Below are 23,525 nucleotides of genomic sequence, written 5' to 3'. Positions count from 1 at the left end.
ATTACATTATCATAATAGACATAGGCATGCGGCTCTGATCGTCGCGTACTCGCTAAATTGCCATATCAACACCGTGGCCCACCTCACTGTGGGATGCATCAAAACAGAATACTACAGCTCGAACGCGCATATACAAGAATGGTTGTTATTATACATGATTAAAAGATATAGTCTTTCAAGAAAAAAAATCTTTCATAAGTTGGAATGCCGAGAGAATCATCTTTGCCAAAACTTCCAGTCTGGCAGCTTGATAGTCCCATCCCGTCGATACATCATCCAAAAATAAGCAGGGACACCAGCTGCGACGAAACCGACGACAATGAGTGTCTGTAGAGGCTCGGCGATGACAGCTCGGCTGAGAAGAAAGAGACTGACGCAACAGAAAATTATGGGTGTCGTGATCCATGTCTTATAAGGTCGTTCCAAATGCGGTTCTCGTATCCTCAAGACAATCAACCCGAGAACCGTGAGAAAATAAAATGTGTATCCCGCTACACCGTAGAAAGTAATCAATGTGCCGAATTCCCCGACGACAACGTATGCTATGGTGAGTGCAGAGTTGAAAAGCATTGCATTAACTGGAGTGTAACCAATGGCTGCGCTGCCTCCACAGAGCCATGAAAAGGTCTTGTGGAACCATGATCGGCGCTGCAATCGACTGCCAGTCATATTGTTGCTTGAGTTTCCGAACCCAATCTTCCCAAATATCGCTGGGAGATAGCCTTCTTTGCCCGCAGCGTACACGAGACGGCCACTTGTGAAGCACGTCGCATTGAGAGCTCCTAAGCAACTGCTGGAAACCACCAGGGCCAAGATGAGTGCTCCCACTGGTCCAAAAACTTTGGCACCAAATTGAACGGCCACTGTATTGCTTTTTGATATTGTCGCTTGTGGCAGAACAAAGAAGTAAGAGACATTGGCCATGAGGTAGCAAACAATCACCACGGGCATTGCTGTATGTATCGCACGCGGTAAGTCACGGCTCGGATTCTTGAACTCGCCGGTCACGTAGTTTGTCTTGAAGAGTCAGATATGTAATAAAGCCCCTGTAGATGATTAAACGTACATTGTCCCATCCATCGAATGCCCACAGCCCTGCATACAACGCGACAGCCCAGTCAGAGATGTCTGTGCTTGTCCCTTCGAACCAACTGGAATTTTTCCAATCTTGATTAGCTTCTCCCTTTGACGATATGCCGGTAATGGCGACTATGACTCCAATGATTGTGACTGCAAGCAATGCACCGAACTTGAAAAACATGGAAATATCTCCAACAAGAGTGGCGAGCTTCGTCGAAGCGCAATTGAGAATGGTTATAAATAGAACGCCGGCAAGTCCAACACCTTTGTTGATCCACGGACTGATCGTTTCCACCTCGGACCCGATAAAGGCTCTGACAAGATATTCACCGAATATGATGGCGATAATCGCTGCGGAACCTGGTTTGAGGACAAATATGGCACACCAAGCAAACAGAAATCCCACAATCTCGCCAAATATTTTAGACAAATAGGCCTGCGGTCCACCGTTTAGCGGAATAGCTCCTCCCAACTCTGCGTAGCTTGCTGCGCCCGTCCATGCCAAAAAACCTGCCACCGCCCATACGATCAGAGCTGCGCCCGGCGACCCAGCATTGAAATTGACCTGACTCGGAGACGAAAATATACCCGACCCAATGATCAAACCAACAATCAACGATAACCCATTCAGATAAGTCAAAGACTTGTGCTTTTCCAACGAGGCATCCCGAAGCCCCGCATACCGTTCCAATGAGGTCACCGAAGGTGCACCAAGAGGGGCATAGCCGCCAGCGGTTTGCGAAAGGGGAAATAAATTACTGCCAAAGTCAAAGGCAGAGGATACGGAATACGAGCGATTCCCTCGCGTGCGACTGGATCCTAGCCCCGTCTGTTCGGATAAAGGGTCGTCGGCTTCTAATGACAATTTCCGGGAGGAGGAGATGCCTGATCGCGAGGACTCGTATGAGGATCGTCCGGCAGAGCCAGCGTCGGACGTGGAGGCGAGCGAGGCAAGCTCGAGGGAATCGCGCGGTGGGTGGCCGTTGAGACCCTGTCTTTCAGAGAATGTCACTGGAGGCATTTCTGTGTGGTTATCGAGTCTCAAAGTTTATAGAAAGTAGGCCGTCGCCATGCCCAGCTAACAAGCACGTCGTCTTGACTGTAAGAAGCGAACTTAATTCGTGGATCTGAGTTGTCGGTGCACGCTGTCGCGTCAATGTGAAATGTTGAGATGAGGACAATTTCTTGAATGTAACCAAGAACGACCAAGGGGGCAACGATGAATCAGATCGACAGTAAGATCCAATGATCCAATCATCCGTTAGAGAGAGCGACTCCGCACGGAAGGCGCTAAGCTCAAATGATTTGCCGCTCCCGCCTCAACCATTCCGTCCTTTCCATTCAACATTTTAGTTGATCATGGCTTCATGTACATATTGATTGATCACTACGGCAACTCACGATGCTCGTCTCTACGCGGTGTCCTTACTGGAGGACATGCAAACTCCCACAGCGGATTCCTCGACCGTCACCTTCCCCCGTCGCATATCGGAACTATTCTGCAGCCGCATGGCCAACCCCAAAAAGGCGGGTATGGATTCGCTTAACGGCGGTCACGTTGACAGCTGCCGCAATTGGAGCTTACATCAGATCACGACAAGACATCTTGGACGCCAATCTGAACCCGTTGACATTCGCTCGCTACAAATTGGTGTCGAGAGAACAAGTCTCCTCAACAAATAGTATATTCACACTCGAACCAGCGGCGTCGGCAGATAACCACGAGACGTACGAAATCGCATGGCAGGCGGGAGTATGGAGTGTGATGTTCAAGCAACCACAACTACAAATCGGGCGAGATTATACACCGCTTCCACCTGTTGACGATGCGAGCGAAGATGCAAAGGAGTCGTTGCGATTTTTGATTCGTCGAGATCCACATGGAGAGGTATCTCGGTATTTGCACGGTCTACAACAAGGAGCCAGTATTGAAATGAGAGGTCCGCAAATAGAATGCGAGATCGATCCAGAGGTTAATGATATATTATTCATTGCAGGCGGCACGGGAATTGCTCCGGCTTTGCAGGCCGCCTATATAATATTCAGACGTCCTGTGGAAGGAAGGACGCCTAAGATTCATATCTTGTGGGCTAATAGGAAACGAGAAGATTGTGCAGGGGGCATTAGCGACACGCCAAATATAATACGACCAAACGCAACATGGTGGTGGCCATTTCACAAGGACACGACTAGCCCTACCGACACTCTCGGGTCTAGTGCAGCGCAAGCCAAACAAAACGCTATAGTTCGCGAGCTACAAGCCCTCAAAACCCGATACCCTAGGCAGATCTCAGTTGACTACTTTGTTGATGAGGAACACACATTCATCAGCACAAAGGAGATTAAAGCGTATATCGACTCTATACAGTCTTCACCTGGCACTAAGAAGATGATTATTATTTCTGGTCCGGAAGGATTCATCAATTACATGGCAGGTCCAAAAGTCTGGGCGCATGGGTATGAGCTGCAAGGACCTGTTAAAGGACTCATTCAGCAGATTGGCGTTCGAGACTGGGAGATTTGGAAGTTGTGAGATGTACATATAGCATCCTTTAGTATTAGTTATTGCATAGCATGGAGTTAGTCGTTTAATCGCAATTGAATGAATTATACAAATGTTTCCCTCGGTAGAAATCATCCGACATCGGGTGGAAGGCCGGGCGCTGAGTCATGATTCGGCCCGTTCCCCAGAAAATAAAATTTGGCTGATTGGAATTGCACGCTTCTTCATTTGTCCACCAACGACTTCGGGTATTTCTCTCTTTCTTTCGTTCTTGTGTTTTGCTTCCACCGCTGATATAATATAGAATGCCATTCCACGCTTCATTAAGCAGGCGCGTGACGCTCCACCAGCGCTCACTGCGCACTGCCATCCGAACTTTCGCCTCGTCTCGATCCTCCCTCTCTCAAGATGTTTTCCACTCTCAATTAAACAACCCCGAGGTCTCGGCCATCCTATCGTCGATGAACTCGAATATTACCGTTCCACAGACCCTGACCGAGAAGATCGTACAAAAATATGCCGTCGGATTGGCTCCCGGAAAATTCGTCAAGGCCGGTGATTATGTGACCATCAGTCCTCATCGGTGCATGACTCACGACAATTCATGGCCCGTGGCGTTGAAGTTCATGTCTATCGGCGCTTCCAAGCTACACGACCCCAATCAAATTGTCATGACTCTGGATCACGACGTACAAAACAAGACTGAGAAGAACCTACAGAAATACCGACAAATTGAAGAATTTGCCCAGCACCATGGCGTCGAGTTTTATCCTGCTGGAAGAGGCATTGGACATCAGATTATGGTTGAAGAAGGATTCGCATGGCCAGGAACTCTGGTCGTTGCGTCCGATAGTCATAGTAATATGTATGGTGGTGTTGGGTGTTTGGGAACGCCTATTGTGCGTACCGATGGAGCTAGTATTTGGGCAACTGGAAAGACGTGGTGGCAGGTTCCTAATATTGCACGAGTGGTACGTTGAATTTTGATTTTAAGTTTTTTGATATATACGCTAATGAAATTCGGTTGTAGCACTTCACTGGAGTTTTGCCTGCCGGAGTTACTGGAAAAGATGTAATCGTCGCGCTGTGCCACTTGTTCGGCAAAGACGACGTCCTCAACCACGCTATCGAATTCACAGGCTCTGAAGAAACAATGCGCAGTCTCAGGGTCGATGACCGCCTTACAATTGCAAACATGACTACAGAATGGGGTGCACTGTCTGGCTTATTCCCGATCGACGACGTGCTAAAAGGCTGGCTACGAGGCAAAGCTACGACCGCAGCTATGGGGCTGGCTGATGGCCCCTACAAAACCCATGCTGCACAACGATTCACTCACGACCGGTTAGAAGAGCTGTTTGCGAACGCACTGACCGCGGATAAGGGTGCTAAATACGCCAAGGAACTGTTTTTGGATCTATCCTCTCTTTCGCCCTACGTGTCTGGCCCCAACTCGGTCAAAGTTGCCACTCCAATCAGCGAATTAGAGGCCCAGAAAATCAAGGTTAACAAGGCGTATCTTGTTTCATGCACCAACTCACGTGCATCTGACATTGCCGCTGCTGCGCGCGTATTCAGAGAAGCTGCTGAGGCCAATGGAGGTAAAGTGCCCAAGATTGCAGATGGAGTTAAGTTTTACATTGCTGCCGCATCTTTACCTGAACAGCAAGTTGCAGAAGATGCTGGTGATTGGCAGGTGCTACTAGATGCTGGTGCAGAGGCCCTTCCAGCTGGCTGTGGACCTTGCATTGGATTAGGAACGGGTCTTTTGGAGCCCGGCGAGGTTGGTATTAGCGCATCGAACCGTAACTTTAAAGGTCGTATGGGCAGTACCGATGCGAAGGCCTACCTTGGTAGCCCAGAGGTTGTAGCTGCCAGTGCCTTGTCTGGTCTTCTCCAGGGACCTGGTTGGTATCAGCAACCAGAGGGCTGGACCGGGGTGATTCGGGGTGAGGGAGATGGTATCAAGGAAGAAGAACGCATGCTTACTGCTGAAGAAGCATTGGAAAAGGTCATTGGACAGTTGGATAATCTCATCACGGACGGCGAACAACAATTCGGATTGTCCAAGCAGAAGCAAGAGTCGGAAGAAAAACAAGAGGATGCTGCATCTCTGACAGAATTGTACCCGGGCTTCCCAGAACGCATCTCGGGTGAAATCGTGTTCTGTGACGCAGACAACATCAACACCGATGGTATCTACCCCGGCAAGTACACCTACCAAGACAACGTGCCCGTGGAAACGATGGCGCAAGTGTGCATGTCCAATTACGATCCATCATTTGCCGACGTTGCCAAGGAAGGCGATATCCTCGTATCCGGCTTCAATTTCGGCTGCGGCAGTTCTCGCGAACAAGCCGCGACCGCGATCCTAGCCAAGAAGATCCCCCTTGTGGTGTCTGGTAGTTTTGGAAACATCTTTTCGCGCAACAGTATTAATAACGCGCTCATGGGATTGGAGGTTCCCAGACTCGTCGAGCGGTTGCGGGAGAGTTTTGGCGAGGGAAAGACGCTTACGCGCCGAACGGGCTGGACATTGACCTGGGACGTGCGCCGTAGTCAGATCGAGGTCAAGGAGCACGATGGTACAACATGGACACACCGCGTTGGCGAATTGCCTCCCAATGTGCAGGAGATTATTGCCAAAGGGGGCTTGGAGAATTGGGTCAAGAACGCGATTGGTGTATAGACAAAAACCGTCATTGTATTTTTTATCACGTTATTATTATTGTTTTTTTTTTCTTTCTCTTCTTTCTTTTCATTGTTTTCTTTCATTATCTATCTATCGATGATACCAATTTGAGCTATTTGGCTTTTCTCATTCGACCAACGCGAGAACTAAAGCATGGAGTGGCTTACATGGTCGACGATCATGGACATAGTCACAGCGCACCTAAAAAGTGCTTGTAGAAACTAAACAACTAACCGTGCATTAACACTAGGGAACTGTAAATGTCAGTGCTCGCTGCCAAAAGTTGACCAGTGCCCACTCCATTGCCCAATGCAGTATTCGGTGCTAAACTCAGTGAGACAAAACGAACAAAGGCATCAAATCCCGAGGAGTGGGATCAATGATCAATCATAGGTACGTAGTTACTAGTTAGCGAGTCTAGCGGGCCTGTTCCATGGGATATAAACTATAAACTACGTAGTTAACTACAAACTACGGGCTATGGGAAGTCATACACCGGTCTAGAATTACTACGGAGTACTACAACAGAGTATGTATGTATGCAAGTGTGATCAGAGGACGGACAAGGACAGGACACAACATCTTTCAGTTCACGAGGCCCTGTAGATCAGCCGCAGCGTGGCGAGTCCCTCCTCCTTGCTTCGCAAATAATATCGTGTCTCATCGTGAAAGTAGAAGGAAGGGCAGGGCAAGTCGAAGCGATCGAAAGAAAAAAAAAAATTGCCATGTCATTCCCCCTGACCATGAATCCGGAAATCAAACAATTAATTCCACGGACCGTTCGAGTTTTCTTTTCTTTTTGTTGGAGCTGTTGGCTATTAGCGAGATTGCATCTCGCGTGGGAATGGTCTTCATTGGAAGATGCAAGCTGCATGCATACAAATATAGTACCGTCCTGTCGCCTGGCGAAAACTGACAAGGGTGTGTTAGCCTGTGAGTTAGTTGGTTTAGTAGCACAGAGCACAATAGTTAACCAGGATGGCATGGGCTGATGATCCAGAGTATCGGTAAACTAGACTGGGTCTGCATGGCCATAAGCCATACGGAGCACGCTGTTTTCTTTTTTATTTTTATTTTTATTCTTTGGCCTCATGGATTTCTTTTCTTCTTTTTTTCCATATGTCGTCTTGTGTCCAGAATCGAATCTCTCTGGCGACTGCGTACGCGAGATCTTGTGTAATGTTGCGGTGAATGGGAAAAGACGAGATGACCAAGAGGAGGAAGAAGTACGCGCAGTCGAGTAGGACAGACAAGACCTGTACTTGTTCAGGGCGGGTATGTGATACGGTTTTTATACTGTATTTGTGACGGGACTGGGGAATAAGCTTATTTCGAAGTTGATACCGGTACCGGCAGTGTATTGCGTACGCTCCTTACGATACGGGATGTATCGATCCGCGTGTAGTATGAGTAAATATGTAATTCTTCGTAACCCGCGGAGCATTCAGCCTCTTAATTAGACTAATTCCAGGGATTCTTAATAGCATTGGGATATGGCCTGCTCCTACGGCCACAAACACAATCAGAAACACCAGTGGCGCCAGTACATTGGGCATAAATCTACTATCCGGCAGGATCGATCAAGATACCGAATCACAAGAACGTACTACAGGAGCACACTATATGTGCTCTGTAGTAATACAGGTAATTACCACCATACGAGCTGAGCGGCTCGCTAATTTTGACCTTCTTCAGTCATCGTCCAAGCTCTTGACTTTGTTACAAAATCCACATGAGGCTGACTTGCTTTTCCTTTTCTGGTTGTGTCCAGCGAGCCCTGCTTTTGACTTGTCGCTGAAAAAAAAAAATTGCTTGGGCCTGTTTTGCTCCGAGCGAGATCGTTCTTCCCACCTGGTCAACCGCAGATGATCTGACAGCCCCCCCCCCTAGCCCTGTTTACTCCGTAGTCCATAGAACTCCATACCCTTATTGACAAACCTTTCTGTCCAATATGCACACTGCACTCTCGTACAGAAAAAAAGCAAAACCGTGCTATCCCTTCCCACCTCGATGGCTCTCATTCCTATTGGCCTTGTTCTTGCCCTTGTGTCTCCGGACTTGACCCATCGGCGAGTCCGTGGTGAGTTCTGTCTGGCTCATGGCAGCCGCTTCGATGCATTTGCATGGTTTAGGATGATTTAACATGCATACGATGGATAGCATGGCATGGCATTCTCATGCACATCGCCTGAGGAGAAATGGAGGCAAATCGAGCCGCTTGCAACACATGATTGATGACTTGACGTTTTGAATACCAGCCTAGACCTCTATTCTATATACGAACGATGTATTACTTTTCCTTTCTTTTTTCTTTTCTTTTTTCCGTTCCTATTCCGTAAGTGACTTTTTGTTTTGACTTTTTGACTTTCAGTATCTACACAGCCAATGGTATAGGCTTGCAGATCGGCTCTCAAGCCCCAAAAGCCGCCAGTCCTGTTGAATTACAGCCTGGGTCAGGCTGAGCTAAGAGCACGTTTAATTTTTCTGACAAGCTAGGAGGCTAGGAGCCCTGGAGAGAGACCCGACAGAGCTTTGCGATTAATTTAAAAGATCGGCTGTGCCCCGCTTGATTTCATCCATCAAAGGTCTTTGTCAGACGATTCTACTACGGAGTAGACACTTACACTCACTGAAGTCACCTATATCATACGAAGCAAAAAGATGAATAGATCCCGTAATCTGTGGAGTGTGGAGGAGGACACTACCCTCAGGAGGTTGGTTGAATCTTGTGGTAAGCTTCCCTTGTCCATAGATCAAACAGACTAGGAGGATATCATATCCTAACATCGCTCTTTTCATAAGAGAAAGGCAAAGTCGACTGGCGCGTTATTGCCTCCTATCTCCCCGGCCGAAACAACAAGGATTGTCGCAAACGATGGCACTATCGTGTGTCCGCCACCATGAACCTGGGTCCATGGTCACAGGGCGAGGATGAGTTGTTGAAGATGGGTATTCATCGTCATGGGCCACAGTAAGATACTCCTGCAAAGTTTACAGTTCTGAATGCATGCTGATTGAGTTAGTTGGTCTCGCGTTGCGCAAGTCGTGGGGACTAGGAATGGGGATCGTATGTTCTCATCTTCCCATCTCAGATAGGATAGAGTCACTAACCGCGTATGAAGAATGCTTCAAACGGTGGAACGACGTGCTAGATCCAGCTATTGATCGCAGCCCCTGGACACGAGAGGAAGATCGACTTCTTTTGCTTGCAATCGGCGAGTATGGACGAGCTTGGAAGATGATTGTCGACACATACTTCCCCGGCCGGACGGGTCTGGATGCAAAGAATCGGTATGTTGTCTTTGCCTGACACGGCCTGACATGAAGAAGTCTTGAAGCTAATTATATCAGACATCGACAACTCACTCGCAAGCGAAAGAGAGAGAGCAAACCTTCGACCAAGACGACCAAAACAACAATTAAAAAAGAGCAACAACCACAACAACAATTCACATCCGTACAGTCACCACTCCCACAACTAACGCCCACCTCATTATCACCAGCACTATCCGCTGTCGGAACACCTAGTATCATCCTTCAACACCAACACCAACAACAACACCAACACATCGACGTATCACCCCGAAATTCAGAGATGCATCTACATGTGCATGACCGCTTAGTTGGCGGTGACGATGCTACCACCGAACGATCTCTATCTGTTCCTCCGGCTTCGTCCTCGTCGTATTGGGAGGTGCCTCTAGAGGGACTGTTTAGTCCACCGCTACCCACCGCCACACCGGAGACTCCATATAGTTCGTGCAGTAGTATATCGACTAGTCATTACGAGGGAAGCTTGTCGAGCTTCAAAGGCGAACCTCAGCCACCGTACGAGAGTGGAGAGTTGCTAATGCATGGGGTGCCTGGTGAGTTTATCTCCATCCGATCCGTCCCACAGAAACACAGCTAATATTCGAATGCAGCAGTCCCATACCCCTATTACATCCCAACACCCCACGAGCGCAGTCTTGAAATTCAACCCCATCTCAGCTATCTTCCGAATCATGCACATCATCCACATGCACACAGTCATCACGGACACGAAGAGAATATCCTCGGCCTACGTCCGGGCATGGTCATGTCACCTCCGTTCCACGGACAGGGAGTCTTCCCCGTCCATCACCACCAACCCTACGCACTAGACGGAATTGTAATGTGATAATCTACCAGAATGATACCTAACATAATGAATTATAACGATGGCATGGCATGAAAGGGGGTTTTTGTTCAATATAGTCTTACATCCAGATATATATATATATATATATATATATCCAAATAATATATTCTACCAAACTCATACGAGCTAAAAAGCATATTATATCACTGCCTTCCCGGCATAGAATGTAAAGACTCATCATTCTCATCGTCACTATCATCCATAAACCCTTCCTCCAAATCCCTACCCAACCTGACCTGATCCACCCCTGCAAAACTCCTCCTCGCCTCCAACGCCTCTCTTCGTGAAGCTGACAGGTTCATCTCAGCCATATTCTCCCCTTCCTCGTCGAATATGCTTATCGAGTCGTTGTTATCAGGTCTATTATGATCTCTCGACTCATCGTCGTCGTCATCATCGTCATCCACAAGAGAAGTCATGGATGACCGGCGCATAAACCGCGGAACTAAGCGTTGTCGCCACGAAGCAGTTGGGAGGAAGAATTGCATTAAGGAGTCCGCGATCCGTTCGCGGATGGGCAGGGTTTGTGCTGATATAGCGCTTATAGGTAGATAGTTTGCGTAGCGTTGGCGGTAGCGCCGGAAGAAAGGGAGGAGGATGTAGCTGAGGAGGAGGTAGATGATTAGGGATATGGAGGCCGGGATAATGAGGGTCTATTCAGTTTCAGCATTGTTAGCTCGTAGCTTTGGAAAATAAGAGGGGGTTGTGGTAATTACATACCTTGAACATGTCAAATGAGGACCCCATGGTTCCGATGATGCGACTATGGCAGTGACGTCGCTGGTCGCCAGGAGTTTAAACCTAGGTTATTTGCCGCCCCGATAGTGTATATCGAGGGGAACGGAGATCATTTCATGATCATGTGTATAGACACTGGAGTACGTCAAAGTCAGAGTGAAACAGTGAAGCAAGTCCAAGTACAGTAGGCCTCGTCAGCACACCCGGACTGGGATTAGTCTCCCGCCCTCCTTTCCATGATAGGCCCCGATAAGATAGCTAGCTAGCTACCTCAACGATGTTCATGGAACATCACTTACCATACAGATACATACAGAGTACAGCTAAAGTTTGATTTACATAGACTTCTATATCCTACAAGCATGTGTTTGTGTGGTGTTTTTTGTGGCTCTTATCAACGATAGAGGGAGGTGCCGGTATTGTACCTGACCAGACGCATTCAGCTTATCTTATCGGGTGAGCAGAACCTAGTTAATCAGTTTCGCCACCATGAATCAGCGATTTGAGACAGTGAAACGGAGACTCATTACAGATTAGCTATAAGAAGTTCGTTGCATTATATCCAACTGGCATTTTGTTTGCTGTCTCTTATTTACAGTTTATCCTTAAACACACTAGTATAAGCTCTGTTGTTGTTATAGTAGCAACATGTATGCTTTCATCTTGATGATTTGCCCTCATGTGATTAAGATATCAGGTTAGGATATGCCGAATAGGTTATTTGTAGCCTGATTTGTAGCTTGAGCTTCGAGGGCATGGAATATCTTTGGAGTACCGTTCGTATCTCTTCCTCAAGAGACACTGTGAATGGGATGCTCAGAATGAAGCTGACTTGGTTCAGAGTGCAAATTAAGCAGATATCAAAGCAAGTATAGCGAGAGACAGAATCTTCAATCCTCGGCGTTTTCCTCATCTGGGACGTCAGGCATCCTCGATTGGCTTATTATCATTAGAGACAATAGAAAAGACATGAATGAATCTTTGTTATTGATCCCCAGAATAGAACTCAACGGACCTGGCCAACCGTCGACAAAGGAGGGTCCAAGTACTTGCGTTTCATGATCGTTCACGAGCATAAATGCGCCCGTTGAAACACTTGAACTGTGCCCTGGCAGATAGTTATATCGAGCATTAACTATGTAGTAAGTTAACTAACTAACTATCCAGCAGAGAGCACAACTTGTCTTATTGTTTTATTGTTATGCTGTTCGGCGTGCTGATTGGCTGCTTCGGAACTCCTTCCCCTGAAGAAGCTCAGCGCCGCGCGCTCTGATTGGCCGTGCCCAAGCAAGCCAGCTAACCCCAAATGAACAAAGGCCGACTCCTTCTGAGAGGGACAGCGTCGCACTGTCTACTTTCTTTTGCACACTCTCTCCAGACTCTATGAGCTGTTTAGAAGCTCACTATTCGAGTCTTTGCATTCCCCACGTCTGCTCTGCTCGAAAACACGACACCGAGCCAGACAGACAGGCATTCCGGTCGGGCTCCTGTCTCAGTTTACGGGGCGCCCTACGAACTTCGGATACGACGTGCGCTGACTAGCTGACTTAGTCCAACTAACTAGTCACGACGACGGGATAAACAAGTGATTCTCTTGCTGATCGACGATAAGCACGCATCGACTGTCTTGTCCATCTCCGTCTCCGTCGCATAAATAATTCAACAGACGCCGCCGTATTGCATCACTTTGCGAGGGTTGTCAACAAACTCACCCACCACCTTGGCCTTGTGTATCAAGAGGGGAAGATTCGATCGACTGAGTCCACGCCCATGCTGTCTTCCAAGCATCCGCCGCTATCACAATGCCCACCACAGCTCCAGAGAAACCAAAACAGGGCACCTCTAGCAAATCGTTCTTTGGCAGAAAATTATACAAGGAAAGGCAAACAGACGATCGCTTCGATGGATATACAGCCTCGTTGAGTTCAACAAACGCGGAAACACAATCAATCACAGGTAGTCTAGCTGGGTCACGCGGTTCACGATATTCAGCGAGAGGATCTATTGGTTCATTTGACGCGGACGAATCTAATGCTGCTGCTGTCGCTGCTCTCAATTCCAATGCCGGCATAATCACCTCGATACCCTTTGATAGCATGCCCTCGGACTCAAAAATTCCCATACCCGTGGATTACCTGCCAAAACAAGATTCAGGCGCTCGCCGAGAGCCTTCTCCCAATCATCTTGCAAAGTCCAACGCTGATTATCATCAGTATCCAGCCTGGGACTCGAAATCTACATCCTCACATAATTCCGTTACGCCCTCGGTCAGTGGTCCTCGGCCGCCGCCGCACGCCTCGAATTTAACAATGACGGGTAGCTCTACAGGAGACCGCGGCGCCAGGTATCAACAATGGGGGAGACCTGGCAGCTCTGCGGCAAATAATAACTTTACCTACGCCTCTGGCAGTTACGCTTCAGCCGACTCGTCCTCCGCCTCAAGAATGTCTCTCGATCAGACCAGCATACATTCCTCTCAGTCATCATCCGCTACAAGAACCTCATATTTTTCCGACAGCAATTCTTCCCGTACCCTCACCACCTCTTATTCCGGGGGTGATCGCAGTGGCAGTCGCTACTCAAACGCCCAAGGATCATGGCCATCACAACCTCAATATGGTGTCAGCCCTTCTCCATCAATGTCGACTGTAGCGTCTGGGGACTATTTGTCACGGCCAAAGGACGATCGAATGGTCGACCAGCTTTTTCTCGAATTGATGCAGAAGCGAGGCTGGCAGAATTTACCAGAACAAGCCAAAAGACAGATGCTTGCATATCCCGCCTCCAAAAAATGGACCCTCGTTCATCAAGATCGTTTGACCGAGCTCCAAGGAGAGCAGAAGCGACGCAACAACGCCCGGCTCACTCACGGCTACGATAGTGGCTCTCTTACTGTTATAGGCCGAGCCGACGAAGAGGGAAGCCCGGAGTGGTATGTGAAGAAGGTTATGGACGATACAATTACTTCGAAACAACTAGGCAGTTTGAGTGTTAGTCTGCGGACGCAACCCATCAGGTAAGTCCATTCTGTTTGCTTGCATCATATCTAGGGCTAACAATCACAAGCTGGGTCAAAGCTTTTGTTGAAGCTCAAGGTCAGGTTGCTCTAACAAATGTGTTACTCAAAATCAACCGCCGCAAGACTGCTGGACCAGGGCCTGTAGTGTCAGGCGCTGATAAAGATCTTGAACGTGAATATGACATTACCAAATGTCTAAAGGCCTTGATGAACAACAAATATGGCGCCGACGATGCTCTTGCACACCAACAAGTTATCGTTGCCCTGGTCAGCTCGCTGCTGTCGCCACGACTGCAAACTCGAAGAATTGTCAGCGATGTACTAACTTTTCTCTGCCACTGGGGCGACGGTCAAGGCCACCAAAAGGTGTTGCAGGCAATGGATCATGTCAAGAATCATAATGGGGAAACAGGTCGATTTGATGCCTGGATGCGTATCGTCGAGGTGACCATCGACGGTCGTGGCAAGATGGGCAGTCTGGTCGGCGCAAGTGAAGAGTTTCGCAGCGGAGGTGTGGGCATGGAGAATCAACTCATGGAATACGCAGTTGCGACAATGATGATGATCAATATGCTTGTAGATGCACCGCAGTACGACTTGCAATTACGATGTCACATTCGAGCTCAGTTCATCGCTTGTGGTATCAAGCGTCTGTTGACGAAGATGGAGGGCTTCCAATACGAGATCATTGACAAACAGATTGAACGATTCCGAGAAAATGAGGCAATTGACTACGAGGACCTGTTGCAGCGCGAGGGCAGCAGCGCCAAGGACAGTGTTGAAGGAGAAGTCAAGGACATGAGTGATCCTGCCCAGATTACTGATGCGATCAATATGAAGTTACAAGGTACACGAGCGGGAGATTATTTTCTCTCTGCAATGCAGCATATGCTTCTTATACGAGAGAATTCTTCAGGCGATGATGGATTGCGTATGTTTCAATTGGTCGAAGCCATGCTTAGCTACGTTGCTATGGATCGTCGGCTGCCAGATCTAGACCTTCGCCAGGGCTTGACGTTCACAGTGCAAAACTTACTGGATAAGTTGCATACAGACGCCGAGGCTAGACATGCGTACGACGAATCCTTGGAGGCTCGCCAGGTCGCAGAAGCCGCCATTGCCGAGCGTGATGAAATGAAGGCACAGATCGAGCTCGGGGCTGATGGTCTAGTCAAAAAATTACAAAAGCAGATTGAGGAACAAGCCAGTGTTCTTGAGTTGCAACGCCGCCAAAATGATTCTCTCAAGTCTGAGCTCAATGATGTTCACCGTCTTCGAGCGCAAGAATTGCAACGAAATGAGTTGGAGACTCGTGAATTGTACCTCATGCTTCGGGATGCCCAAGATATTGCTGCTTCTAATGCAAAGAAACAAGCACCTGAAAACAAACTTGGTGAAACTGATCCAACTCAGATGAGAGGTATCCTGGATCGCGAGAGACTACTTGAAAGACTTGAACGCCAACTCGAGCGGACAAAGACTCAATTCAAGCTCGAAGGCAAGGTTTGGAACCAAGATGGCCCATCAGATCGTCTACGTGAACTTCGAGAACAGATGGAGGGTGCTCTCGCGCAGCCAGAGGAAGAATTCGAAAAGAAGACTCGGCAAACCCTAACAAACAGCACTTTCGGATCTGTCACACGCAAAAAGGTTGCTTCAACTGAACAAGAGGCCCAACCTCTACCCGAGATCATCGAGACGGAAGCGGTTGAGGAGAAGGAGAAGGTCACATTAGAAACCTATGAACGACCGCGCATGAACCCAATACAAGCCACTGGTTTATTGGGAGAGATTGCCGCCAAGGTTCGCAAATATGACTCGGATGAGGAAGCTGAGGGCTCGAAAGCAGAACAAAAGGCCGAAGCTGAAGCTGCTGAGAAAGAGGCCGACGTCAAAGACGAGGTTTCAAAACCTGCTGTTACTGCTGTACCACCTCCTCCTCCCCCTCCTCCTCCTCCTCCACCACCACCACCACCTCCGCCGCCAATGTCTGGAGCTATTCCCCCTCCGCCGCCACCTCCTCCCCCTCCTCCCCCACCAATGTCAGCTGGGGGTATTCCTCCGCCGCCGCCGCCTCCTCCTCCTCCTCCTCCCCCAATGTCTCCTGGTATGCCGCCGCCACCTCCACCTCCGCCTGGCGCTCCTGTACCTGGCGCTTGGCGAGCAAACTACATGTCACAACAAGACCAATCATATGCTCCGACAACCACTATGCCTTCGATAAGACCTAAGAAGAAACTCAAGGCTCTTCATTGGGATAAGATTGACACTCCTCAGGTTACAGTATGGGCCAGTCATGCCCCGACAACCGAAGCAAAGGAAGAAAAATACACCGATTTGGCAAAGAAGGGTGTTCTCGACGAAGTGGAGCGGTTGTTCATGGCCAAGGAGACAAAGATCTTAGGTGGTGGAAACACGGCTCAAAAACGAAAAGACAAGAAACAGATCATCTCCAACGAACTCTCCAAGACTTTCCAGGTCGCCTTGGCCAAGTTTTCGCAAACATCGGTGGATGAGTTGGTACGGATGATTATCCATTGCGACAAGGAGATTATGGAGAATGATGTCGTTATGGACTTTTTGCAGCGAGACGATCTCTGTAATATTGCTGAAAATACCGCCAAACTCATGGCACCATATAGCAAGGACTGGACTGTTGCCGACGCCGCAACGGCCGAGAGGGAGCAAGATATTAATGAACTTACTCGGGAGGATCAGATCTACCTACAAACGGCTTATGAACTCAATCATTATTGGAAGTCTAGGATGCGCGCGCTTGCACTGACAAGGAGTTACGAGGCGGATTACGATCATATTTCCACCAAGATACAGGAGGTGGCTCAAGTTTGCGATTCTCTTCGTGATTCCGTATCGCTTATGAATGTTTTGGGTTTGATTCTAGATATTGGTAACTTTATGAATGACGCCAACAAGCAGGCTCAAGGTTTCAAGCTGGGTTCTCTTGCACGATTGGGCATGGTCAAGGACGACAAGAACGAAACTACATTCGCGGATCTTGTGGAACGTATCGTGCGTAATCAATATCCGGAATGGGAGGGTTTCCAAGACGAAATCGGTGGTGTGGCTGGTGTGCACAAACTTAATATCGACAATCTGCGTCAGGATGCTGTCAAATACATCAACACCATCAAGAACGTACAGTCAAGTCTTGATTCGGGCAACTTGAGTGATCCGAAGAAATTCCATCCTCAAGATCGTGTTAGTCAGGTGGTTCAACGAAACATGAAAGAAGCTCGACGGAAAGCCGAGCAGATGCAGATCTTACTTGATGATTTGGCAAAGACGTTTGATGACATTATGACATTCTATGGTGAGGACAATACGGATGAAAACTCGCGTCGTGACTTCTTCGGCAAGCTTGCTTCTTTCTTGCAAGAATGGAAGGTTAGTTTTTTTTGACTTGATGAATAAGGAGTATTGGCTAATGAATTATAGAAATCCAAGGAGAAGAATATAGCGCTAGAGGAGAACCGAAGACGAATCGAATCATCTTTGGCACGCAAACGAGTCAATGCTACCATAGCCAACGGTGGTGCTACCGACAGTCCTGTATCACCAACATCAAGTGGTGCGATGGACTCGTTACTAGAGAAACTACGTGCAGCGGCGCCCCAAGCCAAAGACCAGCGCGACAGACGTCGGCGAGCACGATTAAAAGAAAGACATCAAGTGCGAGTAGCGTCAGGACAGCGAATGCCCGGCCTGATGGGCGCAGAAGCCGACGACGGCGAGGGCGCATCCGTGATATCCACCGCCGACGCGAGCGGCGACCTTCTCTCACCACAGGAAGACGCCAAGTCAACAAATGGCGCCGAATCCGTATCCGAGGGAGAAGACATTGCCGACCGAGCCGCCAATCTCTTGCAAGGTCTACGCAGCAACAACACAGATACCGACGAAGAGCGCACCCGCCGACGCAGAGAAAGCGCAGAGGACGAGCGGCGAGCACGCAGACTGCGCATGAGATCTCGCAATGCAGGGACAAGTGGCAGCAAAGACGGCGCGGATGGACTAGTCCTTCCCTCGTTGAGGGAGACATCCGCGGCTCCAGAGGAAGATATACAGTCTCCTGGCACATCACAATCCACGCCAGCCATAGTGGTATCATCCGAGTCGAACGATCTGGATCCTCCTGCCGATGATAATAATGCTAATAGTAATCACCAACAAAGCGGAGAAGGAGATGAAGACGTCGCGATGGATGGCTCGTCCCCGGACAGACCGGTGGAAATATCCGATTGATTGATTGTTTGTTTATTTATTATTCTTCTTTGAATAAGTTACATTTGACGTAAATAGATTCATTAAGCGCTGGCCAATTCAATTGACCTTTTTTCGATTCGATTCTTATTTTTCTCTTTCTTTGGTGATGAGATGCCTTTTTTTGAGAAATTGTTTACGGCTTGTTGTTGTACATCATCGTCGTCTTTGATCCTGGGCGTCAGTCAGAGTTAACAGTTATTATCTTTATCCATAGCCTCGATTTCCCCTCTTTTTTTTTTTTCTTCTTTTCTACATTTTGTATTCGGTTTGCATGAGATTATAGCGGTTTTCATCCTTTTTTGTTTCCTTCTCCATTCTCTCTCGGGTCTCGGGGGCAATTTGATTCCATGTACGTGTTGTTCTATTGATTTCGTTCGTGTGTTTATATATATATACAGGATTGGACACGATGTTCCACGCGTTTTCAAAGGATTTAATGGACATTCCTTTCTTATTCATCGTACTTATTTATCGATGTAGGTACATATGTAGTCGTCTCTAACGATTTCTTGTGCAAATTATCACACTACAGCTGTAGGTAATGTAGCGTACCTAACACGCCAATGGATTCATACATAGTGCCTAGACACGCCAGGCTGTATAGATACCTAAGGGGGGAGGAGGAGAAGCGGTTAGATGTACTGCACGTCCGAGACAGGGTCCTGTCAGAGGGGGGGGGGGGGTATGCAGCACACGAATCAGATTTGAAGCGTAAAATGTGACTTGTCAAATAACTCTAAAACCACCGTCTCTGATTTGATTCTTGGTATATAAAATATGAAGCTGAAAGAGAAGAAAAAAAAAAAAAGGGGGGGGGCGAGAAATAGCTCGAACTAGGTGATTAGGTACGGTAATTCTAGGGCTAAAATTGATGTAAATCTTCACAAGGTATCAAGGTATATCAATCAATCAATTATGAGAGAAATTTTGAGAAATTATCACTGACGTAGAGTCAAAGGGCTCCCCAAAATAAATTCGAGAATACACTCTAGAAATAGAAACAAAAAGGACAATAAAAGTCTTGACAAAGACGATGTTTTTGAGGGCTCGACCTCGGCGACAATAAAACAATAAAAATCAAAAAGCAAGACGCAATCCGCGCAATGAATAACGGTGTAACAACCAAAGTCAGAAAAAGACAGACGAGCGGACATGTCAATCATATATACACGTGAAAGTCATTTAGTCGTACAGCAGAAGGAGATTGAAGTGAAGTAAGTAGTCGGATAGTCGCCAGATATAGAAAACGGCCGTGAGGACGGCGTGCAAGTATAGTCGATTCGTTGCAGGGATCGTATATTATTGCCAATACAAGTGCGAAAGTAAACGTAAATGTCGAATGTGGAATATGAAAAAAAAAAAATAGTGTAAATGGTGAAAATCATGTATAAATGTCTGTCGTCAAAGGCGTTCAATATGTCGGATGAATCGAAAAAGCAAAATTTCAAAGTGTAGTCGGTTTTGTGTAACGGTCTAGAAGCCAATTGTCGTGCCAACGGTTGCTAGGACAATCTGTCAAACAGTCAGCTCATCGACTTCCAAGCCATGTGGAGGAAGAGGGGACGTACAATGGTGGTCATAATAGCAATACCTACGGGTATCATCACCCGATTCACATTCCTCCACCACCGCGCATTATAATATCGTTTCTTCTCGTACTGCTCAATCCTGTACTGGGCGCCAGGTTGAGCCACCACCACCACATTCTGCTCTTCGTCCATGGGACTTGGCTGTGGAGGAAGAGGTAGGAACGCAGCAATGAGCCAGATTAGTGGAAACGCGAATCCGAGACAGAATGCGTATTTTTGAACGTTACGTAATCCCAAGGTTGGTTCTTGTCGTGAGTCGAGGGATGGTGCTACCCAAGTATAGCGAGGGTTGGGGTGGCATTTGTCTGGATGCAGGTGCGGTGAAGATGCCTTTGCGAAGGGGCGGCGAGCAGAGTAGTCTGCGGCGGCAGCTTCGGTCGATTGCTCGATTTGTTCTCGTTCTTTCTGTCTTTGTTCCTCTGGGGTTGGTTTCCAGTGACTGCGCGGATCAGCTGGGTGATCAGACACTAGCCGCAGAGGAGCCGGGACTATTTTCTCATTCGAAGGACGATTTCGCGGACGAGAAACACCTCCTGTAGGATTTGGATTCTGGCTGATATATTTATGAGGAGTCGGCGGTCGAGAGGCCGCGGTTGAAGGGCGACTAGACTCAAATATCGACATGGCATTAGTTTGAACAAGTTGTCCGTTATTGCCGCGATAGTATAATCGAACCCAGTTGGGGAGAACATTTAAAAAGCCATTCATACTCGAACTAGACCCCGGTCGTGATTCTGTGCCGATGAGCGAGGATGGAATGTGGCGTAGTGTTGATCGTGGCAAGTTTGATAGACTGTCGAGATGTTCATCGTTTTCCTCGACGGGCCAGATTGTAGATGCAGATTTGCCAGGGTTCATTAATCCGAGACCTTGTTTCTTCTCGCTGTCACCTACAGGAGTGTCTGCCACAGATTGAGCAGGAACTGTCGACAGGGTCGGGTTCCATCGTGTGACTGAACGGTCTGACATGGCTCGTGCTGGACGTCGGATTTGTGATGCCACGGATTCAGCATAAGAGCTTGCATATGATGGAGTACGAATTTGAGGATATTGAATTAACGCCGACGCCGTATCAGTCAGCGATTTTTCAGACAGCCCACTGCCTGTAGACGTAGTTCTGGGTCGCGATAAATTTGTTTCGCCGCTGGACAGTGCCAAGGATGAAGCTGACTGATACCCTCGAAGAAGCTGCTCGGGTGGACTCGAGGTGAATGATGCAGGTTGTGATGAAACCCCTTCCGACAAAGGCGGCCAGCCCGTGGCATTATTGTATGTGTGGTGGATGACTGTGCCCAAAGAATTAGAAGATGAGGATGTTGAGTCCGAGCGTTTGGTCATTCCACCAGCCACTGGTGACGAGCTTCCGTACGCGACTAGGTTTGGACTTGAGCTTCCTAGTGAGACGAAATTCGGACTCGAGGGCGCACCAATCGGCACCACGTTAGGGCTTGATGTGTGGTCATAGGTGACAAAGTTCTCTGTAGACGATGAATAGTCTTCGGCTGGCGCATTTGGAGATGAGCTGCCTGGTAGTACAGGCTTGATTGAAGTCCTATGAGGTCGTGGTAGGGGAATTGTATCCTCATCTTCATCAGTGGCGTGGTCGTCGTCTTGTCTTAAAATGTCAGATGGGTCAGAAATATAGCTGCTATATAACCCATCCTCATGGCTCGGTCGGCTGATTGCTTCGAGGGCTTCGAATTCAGATACCGTCTTATCCTTATATTCACCACCAAAAGCTTCATCGTCCGAAGGTATCAATGGCGTAGGAAATGACGACTGGCTAGACTTCGGATCATTATCCCAAACTTGAGACGAATGCGCCAAATCCACCGACGACGAAAAATCCCACGTATTGCTGGTTACACTAACATCGCGATGTCGCTGCTCCACCTCATGATCCACAACATTAATTGGCCCCGTTGCCGTATGATCTGTTTCAGTCGAGATTAAAGATACATCTGAAACCCCATAAGCGCCGTGAAGCGCATAATCTTGACCAATCCCAGGACACGGTAAGAGGACCTGAGCTGGTTTGGTGGGATATGGTGTGGAGGAATAAAAATCAATCTCGTCTCTTCTTTTCCCTCTTCGGCCGGGCGAGACCTCGCCCGAGTTTGTCTGTGATGGAGTGCGTTCATGAAGTGGTCTTCTTCTCGGAGAGACGCTTGCTGATGGCCGGGACGACATATCTCATTACCAACCCTCCAATGGAAAAAAAACCCCCCCCGAAAACTAGCAAGTAGTAGTACAAGTCGTAACGTCTATAGTCGCCGTGCTGTATTTCATAAACCAGAACGTGCAATGTCGCCGGAATAAATCTAGGTCGTGACAGATCCAATGATTGTATAATATAACAAGCAAGACCGGAAGCAGATGGGGTCAGTAGCAGAGGAGTAGCCAAACTATTGAATGATCCAAAACATAAACAATAATAAAAACGATAGTCACAAACAATATTGTATGGTGTCTTGGTGGAATGCTAGGGCAAGGGCAATATTATCGATAGTGGTGATAACAACTGTGGGGTGTGTATATAAAAAGTTGAACAAGCCGGAAGAAATTAAAGCATTACTACATATATCATATGATATCGATCAAAAATCGTAGAAAAGGAAGAGGAATTAATAAAGGGGGATCGTAAAGAGTGACTTGAACGAGAGTGTGAAAAAGAGCGTGATGGGCAAAAACGACTGGCAACGAAAGGACGAAAAGCGACGATGTGAGAAGGGGAAGGAGAGAGAGAAGATGAAGCAACGGCAGTCTGAGCAGGGAGAAGTACTCCGTAGCAGACAGAGTACGTATAATAATCGGGCTTATTCTGCACGTTCAATCGAGGCCCGCCGGAGTCAAGGGGCGCAGAGTCTGCAGACTCCTCACCGCGGAATGGGGTTGCCCTGCAGCGAGGAGAGGAATGCGCAAGATGCGGTGAGTTGGCTATCTGTTCGGAGAGTGGACAGCGGACCGTAGACAGCGCTCAGCAGTGGGTAAGGAAAAAGAAAGGCGAGTGTTCCTGCGTTGACAGCCTTGACTGAATGGAGTAATTGGCGAACTAATTAATCTAGTACAGTAGCGGTGCAGGATTTTTGGCAAGCGCGGGCGAGTCATTGGCTGGCGGGCAAGGGCAGTCGTACCAGTACCTGCAGCTGCTTAGTCCCTGTGTAGTACTCGGACTGAGACCTGCAGATAACTTACAATTACTCTGTATGTAGTATAATGTTATTGTTACTGTTATTATTGTGATTGTGATTGTTCAACCCTGGGCCGGAGAAAACCAATTGCACTGGAGGCATTGTTTTGACGATCTTTGTTTATGTTTATACTAACTGAGCGATGTCGAGCCGAAGATTCACTCTGTCTTCAACCTCAACTTGTCGAGCCGAAGACGAACTGCTCAGAAAAAGCCCGCGCGTAAAATACGAGAAAACGTCCGGCCAGCG

At 47.9% G+C, this 23,525-nt stretch overlaps 6 protein-coding genes across 6 annotated transcripts; 3 read left to right on the top strand and 3 right to left on the bottom strand.

The window, feature by feature from the left end:
• Window positions 1-216: 216 nt before the first annotated feature.
• Window positions 217-2,101, bottom strand: EYB26_009662 (uncharacterized protein; the record flags this gene model as incomplete). The annotated part of the gene is made up of 2 exons (XM_054268909.1): window positions 217-1,017; window positions 1,067-2,101. The coding sequence occupies 2 exons, from the start codon at window positions 2,099-2,101 to the stop codon at window positions 217-219; spliced, it is 1,836 nt and encodes a 611-aa protein (XP_054124884.1).
• A 381-nt stretch (window positions 2,102-2,482) lies between these two features.
• EYB26_009661 (uncharacterized protein) lies at window positions 2,483-6,272 on the top strand (the record flags this gene model as incomplete). Its single annotated transcript, XM_054268908.1, has 3 exons — window positions 2,483-3,609; window positions 3,888-4,554; window positions 4,614-6,272. The coding sequence occupies 3 exons, from the start codon at window positions 2,483-2,485 to the stop codon at window positions 6,270-6,272; spliced, it is 3,453 nt and encodes a 1,150-aa protein (XP_054124883.1).
• A 2,664-nt stretch (window positions 6,273-8,936) lies between these two features.
• EYB26_009660 (uncharacterized protein) lies at window positions 8,937-10,434 on the top strand (the record flags this gene model as incomplete). The annotated part of the gene is made up of 6 exons (XM_054268907.1): window positions 8,937-9,006; window positions 9,078-9,246; window positions 9,299-9,342; window positions 9,398-9,566; window positions 9,627-10,141; window positions 10,199-10,434. The coding sequence occupies 6 exons, from the start codon at window positions 8,937-8,939 to the stop codon at window positions 10,432-10,434; spliced, it is 1,203 nt and encodes a 400-aa protein (XP_054124882.1).
• A 164-nt stretch (window positions 10,435-10,598) lies between these two features.
• On the bottom strand, window positions 10,599-11,202 carry EYB26_009659 (uncharacterized protein; the record flags this gene model as incomplete). The annotated part of the gene is made up of 2 exons (XM_054268906.1): window positions 10,599-11,108; window positions 11,176-11,202. 2 exons carry the CDS (start codon window positions 11,200-11,202, stop codon window positions 10,599-10,601), a joined length of 537 nt encoding a protein of 178 aa, XP_054124881.1.
• Window positions 11,203-12,995: 1,793 nt separating this feature from the next.
• EYB26_009658 (uncharacterized protein) lies at window positions 12,996-18,475 on the top strand (the record flags this gene model as incomplete). The annotated part of the gene is made up of 3 exons (XM_054268905.1): window positions 12,996-14,209; window positions 14,260-17,617; window positions 17,669-18,475. The coding sequence occupies 3 exons, from the start codon at window positions 12,996-12,998 to the stop codon at window positions 18,473-18,475; spliced, it is 5,379 nt and encodes a 1,792-aa protein (XP_054124880.1).
• A 1,494-nt stretch (window positions 18,476-19,969) lies between these two features.
• Window positions 19,970-22,275, bottom strand: EYB26_009657 (uncharacterized protein; the record flags this gene model as incomplete). The annotated part of the gene is made up of 2 exons (XM_054268904.1): window positions 19,970-20,008; window positions 20,065-22,275. The coding sequence occupies 2 exons, from the start codon at window positions 22,273-22,275 to the stop codon at window positions 19,970-19,972; spliced, it is 2,250 nt and encodes a 749-aa protein (XP_054124879.1).
• Window positions 22,276-23,525: the final 1,250 nt, after the last annotated feature.

This window comes from Talaromyces marneffei, chromosome 8, assembly GCF_009556855.1.
Source record: "Talaromyces marneffei chromosome 8, complete sequence".
Classification (NCBI taxonomy): domain Eukaryota; kingdom Fungi; phylum Ascomycota; class Eurotiomycetes; order Eurotiales; family Trichocomaceae; genus Talaromyces; species Talaromyces marneffei.
Note: the sequence above shows the minus strand (reverse complement) of the source record. Positions and strands in the feature narration are given on the sequence as shown.